Genomic DNA, 19,484 nt, shown 5'->3' with positions numbered 1-19,484 from the left:
AGGCGAGAGAGACTTTACGCGATAGAGAAAACCGTGCTCTCTCTCGTCAGCCGCCGGTGAGAGTCAACGCAGAAAGGCATCGCGGCGCGTGTAAAAAAAAGCTTCGCACGCCGGTGCATGTGTGTAAACAACGCGCGCGCGGTACTCATAGATAATGTCGATGTCGATGACAAGGCTTATCAGCTGAATATTGAATACGCAGCCACGTGCCGGCGCGTCACGATATCGAGAAGATTGGCCGGCTCGAGCCGGCGCTCGACGAAAGTCCGCCGCAGCGCGATAAGCAATGACAAATTGCTCGAACGTGTTTCTGTAAACTGGGGTAGGTCCGAGATCGAGCGTGCCGTATCGAGTTATCGAAACGAACGAAACTAGCAGATTATTCGGTCCACCTAAGATACCGATCGCTCTCGGAAAACCGCGCGCGAAGCGATGGTGGAATCTCAAAGTCTCTTCCGCAGAAATCATCGCTCGTGTTTAATCAGTACGCGACGTGTCGCGACTTGTCGATCATTGATAATCGGGCGATTGATTTTCTCAAGAGTGTCCTCCTTTCTTTATCTCTTTTCCCGTCCGAAGCGGCTGCTCGCGATTGACGCGATCTTCGCGTCGACTTTTGGTGCTCTCCGGCTCCCGACATTCGATATTCACGATGCAAATGAAATACTCTTGTTTAGAGCTCGCCTGTGTAGCCTGTGGCGCAATCATCGGGCGCGCCAAACAATATAATTGCTCGATCTAATCTTAAGATCCATCAAGCGGACGATGACCCAATTCCGCCTCCGACTGTCCGCTAGACGCCTCATGCCACACGCGTAGCGCGCAGCGCGCGCTTGAATTCGCATCGCGCAAACTTTGTGCATTTCGTGCAGCCGAGGGCTTTTACCTCGCGGAGGTAAATAGCTCTGCCGACAGCACGCGACAGCACGCTCGTTAGCGTGTCGCAAGCAACAATTGCAAGACGCTAACGGCGCCCGAAGCACGTCGCGAGGGATCGCGTGTGATACGTTAACCCTTTCACTGCTGAATTAACTTCCCTTGAGAAAATTATTAAAATATTTGGTAGTCCTTCGGCGTTTCTTGGCTCGCTGATTACGAATCTAAAGTCAGACTCGCAAAATTCAACATGGCGGACTCAATATGGCGATCATGATGTACGAAATTAATGAAAATTCCAATTATTATTAAATAATTACCAGGTCGTAATAAGAACATATGATTCTAGACGATGGAACTCGATCGAGTTGGAAAAAATTTATGTGGGAAGATGTTCAGTACTGCATATTTATGCTTACTATAGAGATTAAACATTCATTTTTGAGTAAAATAATATTGATAGTATAGATAAGATGGAGGTACAGAATGAGAAAACTAGGAAAATAGAGCCGAAAAGCGCAAGAAAATTAAATTTCGGCCGCTTTTGCAGAAATATTTGTTTATAAAAAAAAGATCTAGCGTGCAAAAAGATATTGAAAAAAATATATGTTTTTGTACAACATCAGAAGAATATTTGGTGAAAATTTCAGACCTCTACATTCAATACTCTCCGAGGAATCGATTCTTCCCTAAAGAAAGCATTTTTGTTTTCAACTTTGATTCGTTATAAATAATCACAAATGAATAATTGGGGTATAAAAACCTATTGGAGTATGTTGAACAACTATTCAGTTATCTGGAAAGCTCAAATCCCCGATTAAATCCTTCAAAATTATGTGATTTACAACGCAAAATTCGAATCGAGAAAAGGTGGGAAGTATACTTCCCATTAGTGATGGGCAAATATCGATCGATCGAACGAGCATCGACTCTTATTTTCTTGAAAAATCGATTATCAGACCGATATTTTTGGGGCCGATTATTCCCTAGATCGATTATTTTTTTCGTCGATTATATCACTAGATTTGTTGCCAAATTTTTATCACTAGGGAATTTGTTTACTACTATTAAGGCCCGTCTACGATAACTGCAGAAATAAAGCTGTAACAGTAAACAGTGAAAAATAAACCGACAACAGTCGACTATTATAAGAACAACCGACTCTAATTGGTTGATTTCTCGTAACTTACGCTTGTATAGCCTTATTCTTATATAAGTTTATGTGCTTGCAGCCGTTATAAAAGGGTCTTTAAGGTTTAAATAATATATTAATTTATTGTTGCAACATATAACTCTTCGCATTAATTTAAGATAAACTCGGAAAACATCGATTATCATCGATATTTTTAAGAAAATATCGATTATGCAAAAACAATTTTTTTCATAATCGATTAAATCGAAGACGATGCTACTCTTTTGACGAAGCCCATCCCTACTTCTGCTACTACTAACAGTGAAAGGGTTAAAGCGGCGTTCGGTCGGAGCGCGCGCGCGCGCGCGCGCTTGATGAAACCCTCTCGTTGGCCGACGGCCGACGACAATCCGAGAAAGAAAGGGGAAACGACGGGTTTATCAGTGATCAATTTGTGAGCGAGTGCGGCCGTGAAGAATCGGCGCGCGTGATACGTGCGCGCCGCTTTTGATTTATACGCGGCGCTCGGCCGAGGCTTCCCGGCGCGCGTTTTTCAAGCGGCGGCGGCGGCCGCCGCCCGCCGAAAACGACCGCGCGCCGTCCATTCGCAAGCAGGTTTGTCACCGCGCCTGTCCCGATATCGCGATTTAAGGCCCGGGCGATTGACCTCATGCATCCTCGTCTCCGGGGAGGATTTAAAGCCGGGACACGCCGGCGGAGACTTTAAGTGGCTGCCTTTTTTGCGTGCGAGCGCGCGCGCGCGCACGTCCGCACACGCGCCTCCTGCTCCGTTGGACCGTCGGCTTTCGTGCTGCCTTATTAATAGTTTCGCTGCACCTTTTGCTCGTCGACGACTCCCCGGGCCCCTGTCTAGTCGACGGCTTCGGCTTGACCACCCGCGATACGTCGGCGAATCGCGGGGGACTATAAAAGGGCTCGCGAGATGTAGCCGGCGTAGTAAATTTCTAATAGGGAGCCCGGAGATTGAATCCCGCTCTCCGGAGCTCTCTCACACTCTTTCCCCGAGACTTTTGTCGGGAATTGCCGATGGGAACGGTGAAATACAGCGCGATAGAAGCCCGAGACGGTCGCGGGCTATGCGGAGGGTCTAGCGAGGCATTTCGGTGCTCGAGCGGGCTTTCGAAAGTTGCGTCGAAAGCCGCGTCGTAAATACCGTGCGTGAGTCGTGCAACTTTATGCGCTCGTTTGACACTTGACACTTGCGCCTGCGGCAACTCGGCAAATCCCGTGGGGAACCTCGGGATATAACTCGGGGTTGTGTGAGCTATTGTCTTGCGTTTAATGGCGGACAAGTTGAGAAGCTTTAGAAGAAGGATTTGTCTTAGAACAATCGGTTTCTGATATTTTGTTATATCACGATGTTTCAACTGCATCTGACTGTTCTTTCTCGGTCCCAATCAGCGATATATTAATCGCGTAGCCCGCTCGATCGCGCGATAAGCGGATATTAATTAATAATAGCAAAATAATGGGGTTAATGGGTAACCGGATCAATAAATTCTCTTTCTTAATATTTTTGCTCGTTTTTTCGTCCTCAGGATCGGATGTTTCGAGAAGATCAAAGCGTACGGGAGAAAATAGCGAAGAGGCAGGACTCGCGGAAGCGAAGCTTGCGGCAGTCTCGTGGGTGCACAGCGATAACAATAGAAACTGAGACGCGGGATCAGTACGGTAATGTGTTAACCCATTTGCTCTAAATACTAGCAACTAACTTCAGAAATCGGAGACGTTCAACCTGCACAGTCGGCCTGCCACAGTCATCGCGCGTTAACGCGCGCATCATCTTGACGAAAAGCGAACGTCGAGCGTATTATTCCGCGGTTGATGATAAATGAACGTCGTGGCTCACGCGGAATATTCCGCGCGACTGGTGATAAGTGACCAGTCGTTATGTGCGGATTTTCCCGCCTACGGACGCAATTAAGCGGAAGCGAGACGAAAGTGCGGGCAAGTTTGGAACAGACCGAGCCGACGACGAGCGACAGAGACGTGACCGCGCGCGAAGTACGTGAATATCGCCGCGCGTGAGTCGCCTTTCCCGAGCCGAGCCTTGAAACATCGAATCGTGCTCTCGCGTTGGCATCGCGTTCATTAACATGCGTTTCTCCGATCGAATCGCGCCTACGCGGGTGTCAGTGCCAGGTGTTGGTGTCAGTGTCAGTGCCAGTGTCAGTGTCAGAGTGTCAACGCCATGACGGAGCGGGATGGCGGATGTGGAGAGGACAGAGAGGACGCAGGACGCCCGCGACGATACGTCATGTATCTCTCCAGGTATGCCAGATCCTTTATTACACCGGCCGTCTGACGAACTCGTTGAGGATAGAGCGATAACTTGAGCCGGCATTTTTCCGCAACCCCTTGTCGTTCGACAAACATTTGTAGCCTCGTGAATCTCCGACTTTCCGTCAACCGTTGACGAAATTCAAGGAACGTTGACCCAAGCCAAGTAGGGACGCTTTCAGCGTGACAGAGGAACTTGATGAGGAAGAATGTTATTTTTACTTATTTACGCTTAATTCCTTATTGAATTGTCTCACATTTACTTCTTACACCACGCACACTTTATCTCAACGTGGTGATAACGTCAGGATGAGGTGATATTCGGTATATCCGGCGATTCTCTTCACTGGTCCTTGAAATTCGACGGAATTTGCAGGATTCGTGTAGAATGAAAACTTGGACTAAATGCTTCTCGAAGCACGTCTCGTGCGCGCACGATAATTAGACTCTCTTATAAAGCGGAATGTTTCCTCGGGTTTTGGAGTCGGCCAGTGGTACGTATATATCCTCCCGTTAATCGACGCTGCTGCTGCGAAGGCACGTATTCTGTCTTTGCTCGAGGGTGCTCCGCCGACTGGGGTGGCGGTTTTCTGGTTGTGAGCCGGCAAGGGGCCGCTAACTCTCTCATTTCGGGTTGACTCAGGTCATTATCAGCGCTATTATCGCAGCGAGAGAGGCAAAGTAAGAAGTGAACCGGACGACCGGACGCGAGAGTATTTGGGTCCCATCAGCGACATCGATGAAAATTTAGAGATCGTCGTCCACGCGGCGCTATTGCTTCTAATAATAATGTCTCGCATGCCGCTCGGAAGTCAAACACCTCGCGGTTGCATAACAATATCACAAGGAGCGCGTGCCAAACATCGCCCGGTCATGGCTACACCGACGAAAATAAAATCCGTTAATTGCGAACGACGTCGTAACTCGCGATCGCACGCGATTCCCTCTTAACAAATCAATTTATTTCTGATTCAATACGTAGACTTTGCATACGAGTTCACTTTTCTCTTGTTCGTTCGAGTTGCTCGCGATATTCACGATATATGTAAATATCACTCATCTGGTGACGAAAACCTGATGCACGCAATTTCCGGCTGAGGTCTCGAGCTCGAGCAGAAGAAGGAATGGAAAAATATCTGGAGAGATTCGAGATTTTCAATTTCGATACGAAAAAGTGCCACGCGCCGGAATTCGCAAACAACACGCGCGCCACACTCGCAGAGTTACGAGGACGAAAATAAGATACGGCACGAATGGTCCGAGTGGCTTCGCGCTTAAAGCTCGTCACTGTGCCTCCGCGTATTCATCATCAAGTGCTTCCAAGCGCGCGTTCACTCGGACGATAACTCAGAATTTCGCCGGCTCGGCCGCGGCATCGCACTCCTTAGGCTGTCGTCGCCGGTGCAGCGCGCGACTAATCGAGCTTAAAGTGTCGGTCATTAATTATTATTTGCGACCTTAAGTCGTGGACGACGGGGGGTGTCGTCGATCACGCGTGATTATCGTTCTCCGCTGTTTCGTCGCAGATCTCGTAAAGTTTCGCTGGGATAAATCACGCGCTAACCGGTTACGCGCCCGTCGTTCGACGGATGACGGATGATGACGCATGCAAATCTACGATATCGTTTGCGAGCATTCTTACGCCTAGATGCTCTCTCTCTGTCTCTCTCTGTCTCTCTCTCTCTCTCTCTCTCTCTCTCTCTCTCTCTCTCTCTCTCTCTCTCTCTCTCTCTCTCTCTCTCTCTCTCTCTCTCTCTGTCTCTGTCTCTGTCTCTGTCTCTCTCTCTCTCTGCCTCTTTCCCTCTTTTTCCTTTTTCGAGCAGCATTGAATCGCGAAAGTACCGAGTTAACGGGCGGAAAAGAACGGCAACGCGTATACGAGATACGCGTTCACGCACGGAATGCAATAATTGCCTAATGACACCGTGGAAATTTATAATTGCCATTAGCAGATGGTGAAAAAACTTGGCACATCTTCCCAGTCATTACAAGCTTGTTGATAATCAAGCGCGAGTCACGACGCTTTTCCATAGAGTCGAGTCGAACGCGCGAAGTCTCCGTGAAATTAACTCCATCTCGCGGAGGGTTAATTCAGTTTTATAAACTCATCCCAATTTTTGCCGAAGCCCCCGCAGCGATGTAATGAGAAAACGATTGACACACGATTAAGGTAAATAAACAAAAGTCCAGTAACCGGACATTTAAGCGTAGGTCGTCGCAAAAAATGCAATATATAATGTTAAGAATAGTTTCGATATACATATTTGATCTGACCGCAATTAGAAAATTAGTATGTGCGTAACGGGAAATAATATATTATAATTAATAAATTTATTAACGATTGACCAAATTATTTTGCCAAATCACAGGTGCATATTTCTTTAATTAATTTTTATTTTAACACAAAAGTAAAATCAAATTGGATATATTTCTTCCGACTAATCATCAAATATTGGGGTTTTCCTTACATTATTGTTAAAATAAATAGTAAATATATTTTTTCAAAGTGGTCGAATACTGGGACGTGTCCGGCCATTGGGACGCTTAGGGCAAAAGCATAGGCTTTTGCATAATACACAATACATAACGCATAAGAGAATAAACCAATTAGTTTTCTTCATTTCCCTCCTCAGGACAGAAATGAAGAACTCTGATTGGCTGAATTGTGCTCTGGCCATTACCTTACCTACCAATTCTCGTCGTTTCGCGAGATCGCGCCTCATGACGTTTCTCTTATCCCGATGAAAGTAAACGAGCACTCAACTATTACTCACTCTCAGGTCGATATCGGCGATTATGTTGTCCGCGGACGAAAACGCTCTCGTGCGCGAACAAGAGAAGCAGCGAAAGAGAGAGAGAGAGAGAGAGAGAGAGAGAGAGAGAGAACCGTCCGCGCGCGCGCGCGCGCGGCTGGTCGGCGGCGATCGTTTGATCGTGCATGCTATCGACCCACAAGCGCGTCAACATTCTTAGGCGAAGCGCGTAAGGAAGACGGACGAATCCAGAAACGAGATTCTACCGGTTGAATTCCTCGATGATTGATCCGCCGCGGTAGCCTGACGTCGCGCGATTGCACGGGATGTTTAACTCCAATTACGGGAGCCTGGGATTAAAGCACTCGTGCTTATTACCGAGAGAGCGTCCGTCGTCATCGGCATCACGTTTGGGTGGCTTTCGAGGTGCGGGGAAAACGCACCAGCGGACACTCGCGCACGTCATTCGTTCTGCTCGTCCTCTTCGTCGTCGTCGTCTTCCTTGTCGGCGGCCGGTCGGCCACTTTGCGCACGCACGCATTACGCAAAAGAAAGCAATTAGGCGTCGACAGTGGTCGACGCGCGGTGGAAATAGATGGTTCATTGATATCCCCGGCGAGCCGCGCACGAACGCGATGTAAAATAGGGCAGCTGGTCGCGTGATTTATGCAAACTGCGATCGCGCTGATAATTATCGGCTCACCTTCGTTATAACCAAAGTCGAAACGCAGCGCCGGCATAGAGACATCGTGTTCGTTCCCCGTTCCGCGTAGGGGCGTCTTCCTCGTCGGCATTCCGTTCGGCGGAATTCGCGGCGATACTTGGCGATAGCGACTTATAAATTGCTACAACGCGACAAGACGCGTTGAAGGATCAACAAGTCCGCGTGCTTTCATTATTCCGCAGGATTTTTGTCGTCACAATCGCGATATGTCGCGCGCCGATCGATATCGTTCGATCATGTTCTCTTATCTGCTTATCGCGCGATTTGTGCGCACCTGTAAGGTAAATGTCCCAGTAACCGGACGTTTAAACGTAAGTCGTTATAAAAAATACAATATGTAATGTTAAGAATAGTTTTGATACAAATATTTGCACTTACTCGGAAACTTAAAATTCCCTTGGGTGGAGAAAAATGATTTAAATCAATGTATATATCTATTATTAATGAAATATTTACACGAGTAATGAAGCGCATTAGTGTTAGCCACAGTGACCGGACAATTGAAATAGGTTATGGCCCAATGTTCGGATATAATTTGTCCCAATGTCTGGCCGCACAATTAGAAAATTACCATGTGCTAACGAGAAATAATACAAATATAGATGTTATCTCTCAATGAATTTATCAACGACTGACCATTATTTTGCTAAATCATAGGTGCATATTTATCTAATTAATTTTTATTTTAACACAAAAATATCAAATTGTGTATATTTTTTTTTTCAACTAGCTAATCGCCAAATATTGGAGCTTTTTTTTACAATAATTATTACTTTCATTCATTATTGTTAAAATAAGGTCGTAAATTGTCGTAAAAATAGGTCGTCATAAAAAATACAATATATAACACTAAGAAGAGTTTTGACACAAATATTGGCATTTATTCGAAAACTTAAGATTGCCTCAAGTAGAGACAAATGATTTAAACCAACGTACATATCTATTATTTTTTACACAAGTAATGAAGCGCATTAATGTACCAGTTGATGGGACAGTTGAAACAGGCCCAATTTGTTCGGATATAATTTATCCCAATGTCTGATCGCACAATTAGAAAATTACCATGTGCTAACGAGAAATAATATAAATATAGGTGTTATTATCTCTCAATGAATTTATCAACGACTGACCATCATGTTGGCAAACCATAAGTGCGTGCTTATGTAATTAATTTTTATTTTAACACAAAAATATCAAATTGTGTATATTTTTTTTTCCAACTAGCTAATCGCCAAATATTGGAGCTTTTTTTTACAATAATTATTACTTTCATTCATTATTGTTAAAACAAGGTCGTAAATTGTAAAAATAGGTCGTCATAAAAAATACAATATATAACACTAAGAAGAGTTTTGACACAAATATTGGCATTTATTCGAAAACTTAAGATCGCCTCAAGTAGAGAAAAACGATTTAAACCAATGTATATATCTATTATTTTTTACACAAGTAATGAAGCGCATTAATGTACCAGTTGATGGGACAGTTGAAACAGGCCCCAATTCGTTCGGATATAATTTATCCCAATGTCTGATCGCACAATTAGAAAATTACCATGTGCTAACGAGAAATAATATAAATATAGGTGTTATTATCTCTCAATGAATTTATCAACGACTGACCATCATGTTGGCAAACCATAAGTGCGTACTTATGTAATTAATTTTTATTTTAACACAAAAATATCAAATTGTGTATATTTTTTTTCCAACTAGCTAATCGCCAAATATTGAAGTTTTTTTTTTACAATAATTATTACTTTCACTCATTATTGTTAAAATAAATAGTAAATGTTTTTTTCAAAGTGGTCGGATACTGTGGGACGTGTCCCCGGCCATTCGGACGTTTACTTTAATGTAATTGCACCCTTCGCGCAAGCTTCTGCGTACGCGTGTGATGTCGAGAAACTGAGCTGTCACTTCCGATTTTTCCGAGCGGCCCAGCGAGAGAGGGAGAAGCCTCTATCACGGCCGAAGCGGACGTAAATTTCGTTCTCGATTAACGATCACGCGTTCCAACCTCGACATTGTAATACCGGTTTAGCGGGAGTACCGGGAAGTTCTTACCGTAATCCGAGGATGTCTCGTCCGCGTTGTTCGCTCGGATAGCTCGCGATATCCGCGAGACGCGCGAGTCCGTCAGAGTCCGCGTACCGTTAAGTCCGCGCGCGCGCGACCGGGATTAAATCGATCCGTCGAATCCGCCGAATTTGTCCGAACGTGTGATCCAGCGAGGTAAATCTGACAGGATCGTTGTAACGGACTTCCTCTCGTCTCCGTTGTGCCGGAGAACGATCAAGCCCTCACGATGGGTCGCACGTGACAGGTTCGTTAAAGGCCCGCCATCAGCGGACTTTGACTAAAGTTTCCTTCTTCAGACGTCGTCTCCTCGACGACGCTCGTCGTTCTCGCTTAACCCAATTTCGCCGTATACGACAAACAAGCGGGAATGCAAATACGACTAGGCACTTCCTAGACGAAGTTCCCATCGCCGTCGAGCCAGCCGAACGACCGCGGCTTCAGCAAAGGTCAGCATGGTCTAGTTACGCGCGAAGACGATATTCTTGGACCGGCTCTCGTCTCTCTCTCTCTCTCTCTCTCTATCTATCTCTCTCTCTCTCTCTTTCAGTTCCCTTCGATCGAGTCGCTCGTTCCGTCCCGTTCCGGATCCTTTCGGCAGCGAACGATACACTCGATCGCCGCGGACGAAGCGTGTCTTGAGAAATATCTTACACATCGCGACAAGACAAAGCTGTTCTTCCGGCTGCATTCCCGAGGACGCAGCGCTGATTGGAACGAGCAGCTCTTATCGAGTCGATAATGCAGCGGGAGCATTGGCAGATAGTCAAGCCGCTCGGGGGGCTGCAGCAGCGGCGGCGACGGCCGAAATCGATCGGCCGGCGCGCTCGTTTTACGAAATTTTCGGAACGCGAACGACGAAGCGTCGAAATGCGGGGCGCGCGATCTCCTCGGCATTCCTCGTCGGATAAGGTCATCGCGCGCGATAAAAAGGCGCGCCGGCGAATTAGGACGCGTCGATGAAATCGAGTGACGTCGGACGGCATGTCGAGTGGCCTCTCTCTCCCTCTCTCTCTCTCTCTCTCTCTCTCCTTATATCGACCGGATAGATATCGTGAATGGACGGAGAGCGCAACGGGCGTACCGTGAAACCGACGTCGCACTCGGCGCGCGCGGTTCAAGGATAACGCTCGATTACACGTCGATTAATCACGCAGAGGCGGCACGAGTCGCTCTCTCGGAAGCGGCCGCGGATCGTCGGGATGGATCCGAGACCCGGCGCGGTTTTCGAAAAATCCATCGCAGGTGTCGAGCCGGATTAAAGACGCTCGGCCGGAGAGAGGCCGCAAAGAGCGCGCGCGCGCTTTCGTGTCGAGCGAGTGTGCGTCGCTCTTTAACGCGTGGCGGATGAGCCGACAGCTCGGGCTCGAGCAACGAAAGAGGCGTAATACGTCTCTCTCGAAAGAGAGTTTATTTTTAAGTTATCGGCCGCGAGAGTGTAACGAGACGAGCAAGTAGCAATAGATGAGTCATGAAGCTCGAGCGCGCCAAGTATCTTCTCTACAGAGTAAGCGCTCTTCGCGTTCTTCGAGCGAACGGCACTGCGACGCGTTGGAAAGTGCTGATTTGCTTTCGGTAATAATTCGGCTTTGCTCGGGGGAGAGACTCTCGCGCAGACGTTCCCGCGGACGGGTGTGATACGCTCGGTTGATTGCATTTTTAGTCCTGTGTAATTAGACGCGATGACAGCGGCGGCGGCGGCGGCGGCGGCGGCGAGCCTCTTACTCGCCACCGCTTGGCTGATAAGGAGAGGGGAAGCGAGGATTTAATTTAAGAAATCGCCAGGGCCAAATATACGCCGGCGGTTATTATTAGCTGGCCGAAGATGAAGGGAGTCGCTAAATCCGACTCGCTCAAGGAAAATCGCCCCCGTGATCCCGACGACGACGCCGCGCGCAATCGACACGTACTCGCGCCGAGAATAAACGCTCGGCGCTTTGTAACGGCGCGTAATCCGGTATTCCGCTGCCAAATGAAGTTCCAACACGAAATTTCCACTGGCGTCCACTCGCTGTTGCGTAAGACCTCGCCGAGGCAAAGCTGGAGTAGTCAATTATGAAATTGAACGCGCTTCATCAATTGCTCCGCGATACGCGAGTATCGCGTCGTCATTGCTGGTAGCTCCTCCCCCCACCCTTGATTCAATTTTCACGACGGATAGACCGAGAATACCTGATCGGTATTCAAGTTGAAGCAAATTTCAGAGGAAACCTCCGTCTGAAGGAGAATTTGATTTCCTCAAGGTAGAAATCGGTCCGCTTGATCGAGTCGCAGCCGTACGCGACTTTGCACTGCCGAGAGCCGTGTTCTCCTCCCGTGCTGATCTCCGGATCGCATCCGATCGATTACCGCGCGATAGCATGCGCGAGCGTAGTAGTGGTAGTGGTAACACTAGTAGTAGTAGTAGTAGTAGAAGAAGAGTAAGTAAAGCGGCAGTACTCACTGTAGTCGGAGGTGTCGTCGTTGGAGCCGTTGACCGTGCCGTCCGGCAGGATTTGCAGATGCCGGTTCTTCACGTACATCTGTATCTTCCTGGAGGTGCCGGTGATGTGGGAGAGGTTGGCCGACCTCTCGGCCCTGATACCCGCGTCGTCGAGCGGATCGACCGGCGCTGCACTCACTGCACCGATTATCGCGCCGATCGCCAAGACACTGACGCAGCTCGCGAGCGGTCGCGCACTGAACTTACTACGCACACTCCAAGCGGACGGTCCGCTCCGTCCGAGCGCGACGAGCAGGAGCAGAAAGGCCAGCCGGAGGAACGAGCGGACGGCGGCGGCGCCGCGTCCGCGTCTCCTCCGCTGATGGAGCCCTCCGCTCGGGATCTCCCCTGGTAGGCGTTCATCGCGCCCCGAACACCCCGACGGACTCGCGTCCGTCCGCGCGTCCTCGCCCGCGCCCTCCCCGGCGACTCGCTCACTGCTGTCGGCCTCCGCGCGGTCCTCGCCCTCGCAGGACCTCACCTTCGCGCGAGAACGCGAATGCTGACTAGAGAGAAGAGAACCTCCTGCCGCGGCGCGCGTCTCCCCTCGCGGCCTCGCGATCGAATCGCGAGCTTCCGCGGGACGCTGCTGCTCGCCGCGGGCCAGCGGCCGCGTCCAGGAGCGATCCTGGAGACTTCGACGCCTCGCGATCGCGCGACAGCCGCTCCCCGCGACGGCCGCTGCTATCGCGAGCGGCGATCGTTCCGTCTCGTCGCGTAGCCGCGATTCCGCTCGCTCGACCTTGCCGCGCGCGCCCCTCGCGCCCGACTCCCGGGAGTTCCGCGTGACCGAGAGACACTCGTCCTTGGAGACATTCTCGAGCGCGCGCGACACTCCCCCCGGTGCCAGACACGTGAGTCCGTTTGCTCCGCGTGTCGGTGTTGGCGGCGTTGACGCGCGACTCTCTGCCAGGACTCCTCCGTCCCTTCCGCTCGGGCTCCCGGCTTCCTCGGCGGCGGCGGTGCCGCGGCGGCGGCGGCGGCTTTCGACCTTTCGCGGTCGCGGATCTTGCCAGGTCCTCGTCGATCCCGGCTCGTCGGCCGGCGAGCAGCCGACTGCTTCGGCTCCTCCCCCGTGGATCCTCGGTAGTAACCTCGCGGGCGAACCCTCAGCGAGATCGGCGAGTGAGTTCGCGCTCCGGCAACTTGAATGCGCGCGTTCGGCTCGTCGGCCGGCGGAAGTCGGCGCGTTGATCGGCGTCGTCGGCCAGTCGGCACGGGAATCACACTGCAGCACCCTAGGCCCGCCCGTGTCAATCTCAGCGGGCATGACGGTCTCATCCGACGCTCCTTTCTTTGCCCTCCTCCTCCTCCTCCTCCTCCTCCTCCTCCTCCTCCTCGTTGTCGCCGATGCTGCCCGCTGCCGCGTTCCGTTCTCTCGTGGATTTATAATATCGATCGCCGCAGCCGTGTCGCTCTGTCTCTCTCCCTCGCTCCTCTCTTGCCTCCTCCTCCGCTTGGATCTTTGGACGCCGTCGAGCGACGGCGTCGAGAACTCGTGCGAACGACAGTGATCGAAGCTCGCGTGCCTCGCCAATCGGCATCACACACACAGCCCTCTCTCTCTCTCTCTCTCTCTCGCACCCGTCACTTTCGTCTCTGAAAAAGGCGTCGCGAGAAGGCGTCGGCCGGGAACGGAGGATGCGGCTGCCGGTCCGCTGTTACCGTCCATGCACCGTCGCGCTTTCGGTACTCTCGCATTATTGCGGTTGCCGCCGGTTGCATCGGTGTTGTAGTTGCGCGCACCCACCTCAGCTGCACCGACGCAGCCGATCGCCGCCGGGCCCAGTCGCTGTGACCAGTCGCAGACGAGAGACGATGGGGCTCGCGGGATCACGGGGTGACATCGAGTCGAGCCGATTGATCTCGCGAGTAGAGGTAGCCGACGATGGACGTGCCGCCACGAGGATACTCGGTACACTGCGAATGATCCTGGCAGCGAGGATCAGTCGAGCGGGGCGATCGGAGCGGTCGCTCCTTATCTCATCTTACTTATCTTCGTTGGGCAGTTATCGCTGGAGACGGTGTGTTGGGCAGGTTGACGCTATCGGTCACTTTCGAAGATCGGTCGTTTCGTCCTTGTTTTCGTCCTTGTCCTCCCACTTGGTCTCCCCTCCGTTATCTGCTGATAGACCAGAGAACAGACACGCGTTACCTCAGGTCGTCTTTACGAGTCCCCGGTCCCCGATGTCCACTGTGACTCGTCGTCTTACTGGATATCCCTCCCTCTTTACGGATCGGGACTTCGCGTCCCAATCGGCTCGCAGTGTCACGCGCACGGTACTCGCTCGCGAAAGATCGGTAGAGATGAGCAAGCAGAGACAGGCTTGCCCCGTCACGCACACTACCACTGCTTCACCATTGATTCAGCTGTCACCACTTGCCTCTCTCGCGGAAGGAACATCGGACCCCCTCCCTCCATCGGTCGTCGACCACCTTTCACCGTCCGTGATATGCGCCCCCAGCGTTTCGGCGAAAGCGAGAGCTTGACCCCTGTCAGGAGTCTTTGCGAATCCGCTGGCTAACGAATCGGCAGACGATGATCGGCGGGGGATGATCGGAACTGACCTATGAGGCCGAGCGCGGGCGGGCGCGCGCGCGCGCGCGCGCGCACGTACGTCCGATATGGTCCGACGAGCACAGGTGCTCCTCGAGGGAAGGCAAAGTTCCCGAAGGAAGGATTCGTCGCGGAAATCCTCCGTCTCTCGCGACCGTCCGTCCCTCCTGAATTTGGGAGGGCCCGGGGGAGATTGTGCGCCAATTCGCCGTGACGATCTCACGTCTCGGCGCGAACGGGTCCCACGCGCGCTCGGCGTATGCGCGGTCAATTGTCACCGAGGGGGTCACAGGGGTTAAGCCCTGCGGCGACCACACGTCAGGGTTATCTCGCAGGGTCGGATGGTGCCTGTGCGGCGTCCGAGAAACTACTGAACGAGTGCCGCGGTTCTCTTCCCCGGCTCGGGTTCGGGCACGCTCCTCGATTCGCTCTCGTAGAGAGACCGAACCGGCGCGGCGGCGGCAGCGGCGGCGGCGGCGGCGGCGACGGCGGCGGCGGCGGCGGCGGCGGCGGCGACGGCGGCGGCGGCGGCGGCGGCAACAGCGGCGGCGACGGTGGCGGTGGCGGCGGCGGCGGCGGCGGCGGCAGCGGCGGCGGTGGACGGACGGATCGACGACGGCGGCGGCGGCAGCAGCAGCAGCAGCAGCTGCGGCACACCAGCGCGCACCACAGCGGCGGCTCGGCGGTGGCGGTGGCAGCAGCCGAGAGTGAAACCACCAACACTGTACCAACGGGACACACGACGGTGCTGAGGTCGACTCGGCTCGCTCTACTCACACCGGCCTGTCGCAGCAACATCCATCCCATCCCGCTCTCGAGAGAGTCGGCTGGTAGTAATGGTCGTGCCCGTCGTCGTCGGTCGTCACTGTTGTCCCGGTTGTCGTCGTCGTCCGGTATCGTGCCGTCCCGTCTCGATCACGTTGTCCCGTCGACGTCGTCGTCGTCGTCGTCGTCGCCGTCGTGTCGTTCCGCTTCCGTCCCATTCCAGAGTCGCGCAAGCAGCACGCGACAGATCTGGAACTTGGCTCGCGAGTGCCCTTCGTCCGCTACCGCGCCAGCACCAGCACGAGCATCACCATCACCGCCACCAGCGTCACCTCCTCCACCACCACTACCACCACCATCACCACCACCACGCGTCTCACTTCTTCTGCCCCCACTTCCGCACTCTCTCTCTCTCTCTCTCTCTCTCTCTCTCTCTCTCTCTCTCTTTTTTCTTTTATCTCTCTTTCCCTATCTCTCTACGAGCTGCAAGGTAGGATCTCTTCTTCTTCTTCTTCTTCTTCTTCTTCTCCTTCTTCTTCTTCTTCTTCTTCTTCTTCTTCTCCTTCCTCCTCTTCCTCTTCCTCCTCTTCGTCTTCTTCTTCGCTAAGTCTTATCCCCGTCTCTGTCCCACACCATGGTGCCTTTTTCCTCTCTCTTCTCCCGGCTCTCTTCTCTCCCCCCGATTTCTTCTGCTCTTCCGTCTATCGTCGCGTCTCTTCTTCTCGTTTGCCCTCCTTCTCCTCCTCTCGTTCGTTCCGCTCTTCTCGCGTAAACCTCGCCGCTACTCACTCTCTTCGGTCTATTCCGATCGCATCGGCGTGTGTGCAACGCGAGCTCTCTCCTCTCTTCCTCTCCCTTTGCCTCGCTTCTTCGCTCGTTTCTCTTTCTCTCGTCGCGGAACACGACGATCGCGGAATAGGCAAGCGAGCCCCGGCGGCTACTTCGCCGGCGGGGCGAAGAGGACGACCGGCGACAAGGCCTGTGAAGGACGCGAGCGCGCGGACACCTGCGAACTCGAGAAGATGAATCGCTCGGAAATCGTCTCTTGCACGCGCGCCCGCCTCAAGATTCCTCCACCGTTTCTTCTCTGCCACCACCACCACCGCCACCACCACCTCCTCCTCCTCCTGCTCGTCGCCCTTCGTCCACGTGCACCTCCTTTTAGCAGGATGCTTTTTGACGTTTCTTTCACGCCGACCGGCATACGCGCGCGACAACGCTGTCGGATGTTGCTGCTCCTGCTGCTGCACGCTCTCGATTTGCGATTTCTCGTTTCCTTCGGCTGCGCCTTTTCCTTCTCATTCTCTCCTCCTCCGCTCGAGATCGGAAGTGGCCGGTGTCAAAGGATACGCCGGGTGCTCCTGCGGGCACAAAGGACATCGATTTGCGACTCAATCGGTCGGATTGGGTGCTGGCGATTAGGAGCTAGAAGAAGTGAACGCGTGTGTGAGACTAAAGTTGTGGTGCGAATAAGTCAACTCTCGATATATCCGGGCTTTGTTTTCTCTCTCAAGTTAACGCACATGTTTAGGCCGAGAAAATTCAATTTCCATTTTCCTCGTCATCACTATAGCCGCAAGGGGAAACGTCTGTATCGATGTAGTTATGTAGGAAAGATTAAACAAAGCGGTAACAGTGTAATATAAAATACAATATAAAAATGATACATTAATAAATGATATAATGAATATAAAATAATAATATAAGATAATATAAAAAGTATAATGTAAAATATAATATAATAAATATATAATATAATATGTAAAATGTAACATAAAAAATATAATATGAAATAAAATACAATGTAAAAAATATAGATGATATAAGAATAATAAGAAAAAGAAATTATGAGCAACATCAGTCGGGGTCGCATCTCGACGTTACGTGCGAATTTCCGCGGGACGCAACAGGGAGCGGGGAAGCCCCGAGCTCTTCATCTCAAAGTATCTCGTCGACTCGTCTCCTGCGCTCTGCAACTTTCGACTCGCGAATTTTCGCTAAATCGCAGCCGAGTATCTCGTGACGAGCGGCCCTGCAATCCCACTCCGGTGAAACACGACGATTAAGGCAATGATCGTGGCAGATCGTAGCGTAAGAGCACGTGCGCGCCGCGAGGCGATATATCGATTGTTCCGTCACTTGCTCGCTCGCTCGCTCGTTAGGGGGGAAAACTATCGGTGACTTGCTCCAGAAGTGGAAACGTCCGCTTCTTACGTGCGTTTACCCGCCTCGTACGAAGATAATGGAGAGATACCTCTCATCGAGCGATGCATTCCCAGTGTCCCACGTCTTCCACTTTTATGGAGACGCGTCGAATTTCCAGTCGAGCGTCGAGCGCGCTGTGACGCAAGGAATGACGCGAGATAATATACAGAGCGTTCGGAAATTGAGCGGGCGGGGCGGTGGAAACCGACTTAGAATTGTCCATTTGTTGTCGCTCGAAGGTATCGTTTTTATCGAAGGAAGATTGCAGATATTCTCCCGAGAAGAGATCGACGGGAAGCTTTTGCTTCGGCTTCCATCATACGAAGCATTCATGATGCTGGCTATTAACATTCTTCGGCTATCATCGCGTTTACGTTTTAAGCGTATCTCGTCGCAAGCGAAATTAGACGCATCCTTCTGATAAAAGAAGACTCGGAAGCACGAGCCGATATGATGAAGCGGCATTTTCCAAAATTAAATCCGAACAGGCCGCTTCGCCGCAATGTAATCTCGAGGCGAGGCATCGATTGCCGATTATCGCGACGTCGCGAAGTTCAAGGAACGCGAGAACATGCCGTCCGAATTTAAGAGCAATTGGGTCAGCCCGAACGGTCCGTCGAGTATCGACGGGCGTAATTGCAAGATCAGTGAAAACTGCAAATTACACGCCGAGAGAAAAGATAGTTAATGTTGCCAAAATTATAGTCATTTCGGCCCCATTTACTTGTTTCGACAAAAAAGCAGTAATTGCGATACACTTGTATGATTATTATCGCCAACACTGTAAGCGATACTCGCTGTAAAAAACGGTTCATCTGGCTGTAATTCTGTCTTCCGCTGTGCGATGCACAGTCACAGATATCAAACACGTTTCTCACAGGGTATCGATGACGAGAACGGAGCGCTGAGACGAGTAGCGACGAACGGATGACAGAATTTTTCACGCCCCTGACTCGCTTGATAAATATTAATGGTGGCTATTGCCTACTAGAAAGTAATTGATCGCAGCTGCATAAATACCAATGAAAGTTAGTCTGAATAGATAAGTGAAATGGATAGCGCTCGATAGAACGTCGTGCGCGCGATTTTCTTAGCTTTGAACTTGCCACTCGCGCGGACAGTCCACGAGAGAGAGAGAGAGAGAGAGAGAGAGAGAGAGACGCTTGTTATTCTTGCATATTAAAGCGTACACACAGCATCTCCCTGCGAATTGCATCGAGCATATAAAATGCAAATTACTATCGATACGCTCTGCGATTGAATTTTACTCAAAGGGATTTTAATTCACAGCCCGGCTTGTCGAGAAAAATATCTCTGCGTATCTCGGAGACAAAATTGATTTTCGATTAATGGAGGAATGTCGACGTGTTAGATTTGGCTAAATAATTTGGGTAAATAATAAAATTATATCGTGTTTAATACCCTCTCTCTCATCGCATCGAAGGGCCCAATTAATCGTTAACGAATTTTTCGTTAACGTGCCGCGAAAATGAGACGTGCGTGTTAAAAAAAAGTGTAAAAATAGAGCAGGCGATGCGTCGTATTTTTGACAAAAATTTTGTCCTCTCTATCGTCTGTAAACGCGATAAAAATTGAAACAAAAAGAAAACT

At 50.8% G+C, this 19,484-nt stretch overlaps 1 protein-coding gene across 1 annotated transcript in view; it reads right to left on the bottom strand.

Moving 5' to 3' along the window:
- Positions 1–15,370, bottom strand: part of LOC105186507 (serine/arginine repetitive matrix protein 2) — a 123,811-nt gene extending 108,441 nt beyond the window's left edge. Inside the window, exon 1 of the mRNA XM_019842905.2 lies at positions 12,308–15,370. Within this exon, the coding sequence (XP_019698464.1) occupies positions 12,308–13,616 (1,309 nt within the window). The 5' untranslated portion in view covers positions 13,617–15,370. The remainder of the gene's footprint in view (positions 1–12,307) is intronic.
- Between the last annotated feature and the right edge of the window lie 4,114 nt (positions 15,371–19,484).

This window comes from Harpegnathos saltator, unplaced genomic scaffold, assembly GCF_003227715.2.
Source record: "Harpegnathos saltator strain DR-91 unplaced genomic scaffold, Hsal_v8.6 scaffold202, whole genome shotgun sequence".
Lineage (NCBI taxonomy): Eukaryota > Metazoa > Arthropoda > Insecta > Hymenoptera > Formicidae > Harpegnathos > Harpegnathos saltator.
This window is presented reverse-complemented; position numbering and strand designations above follow the sequence as displayed.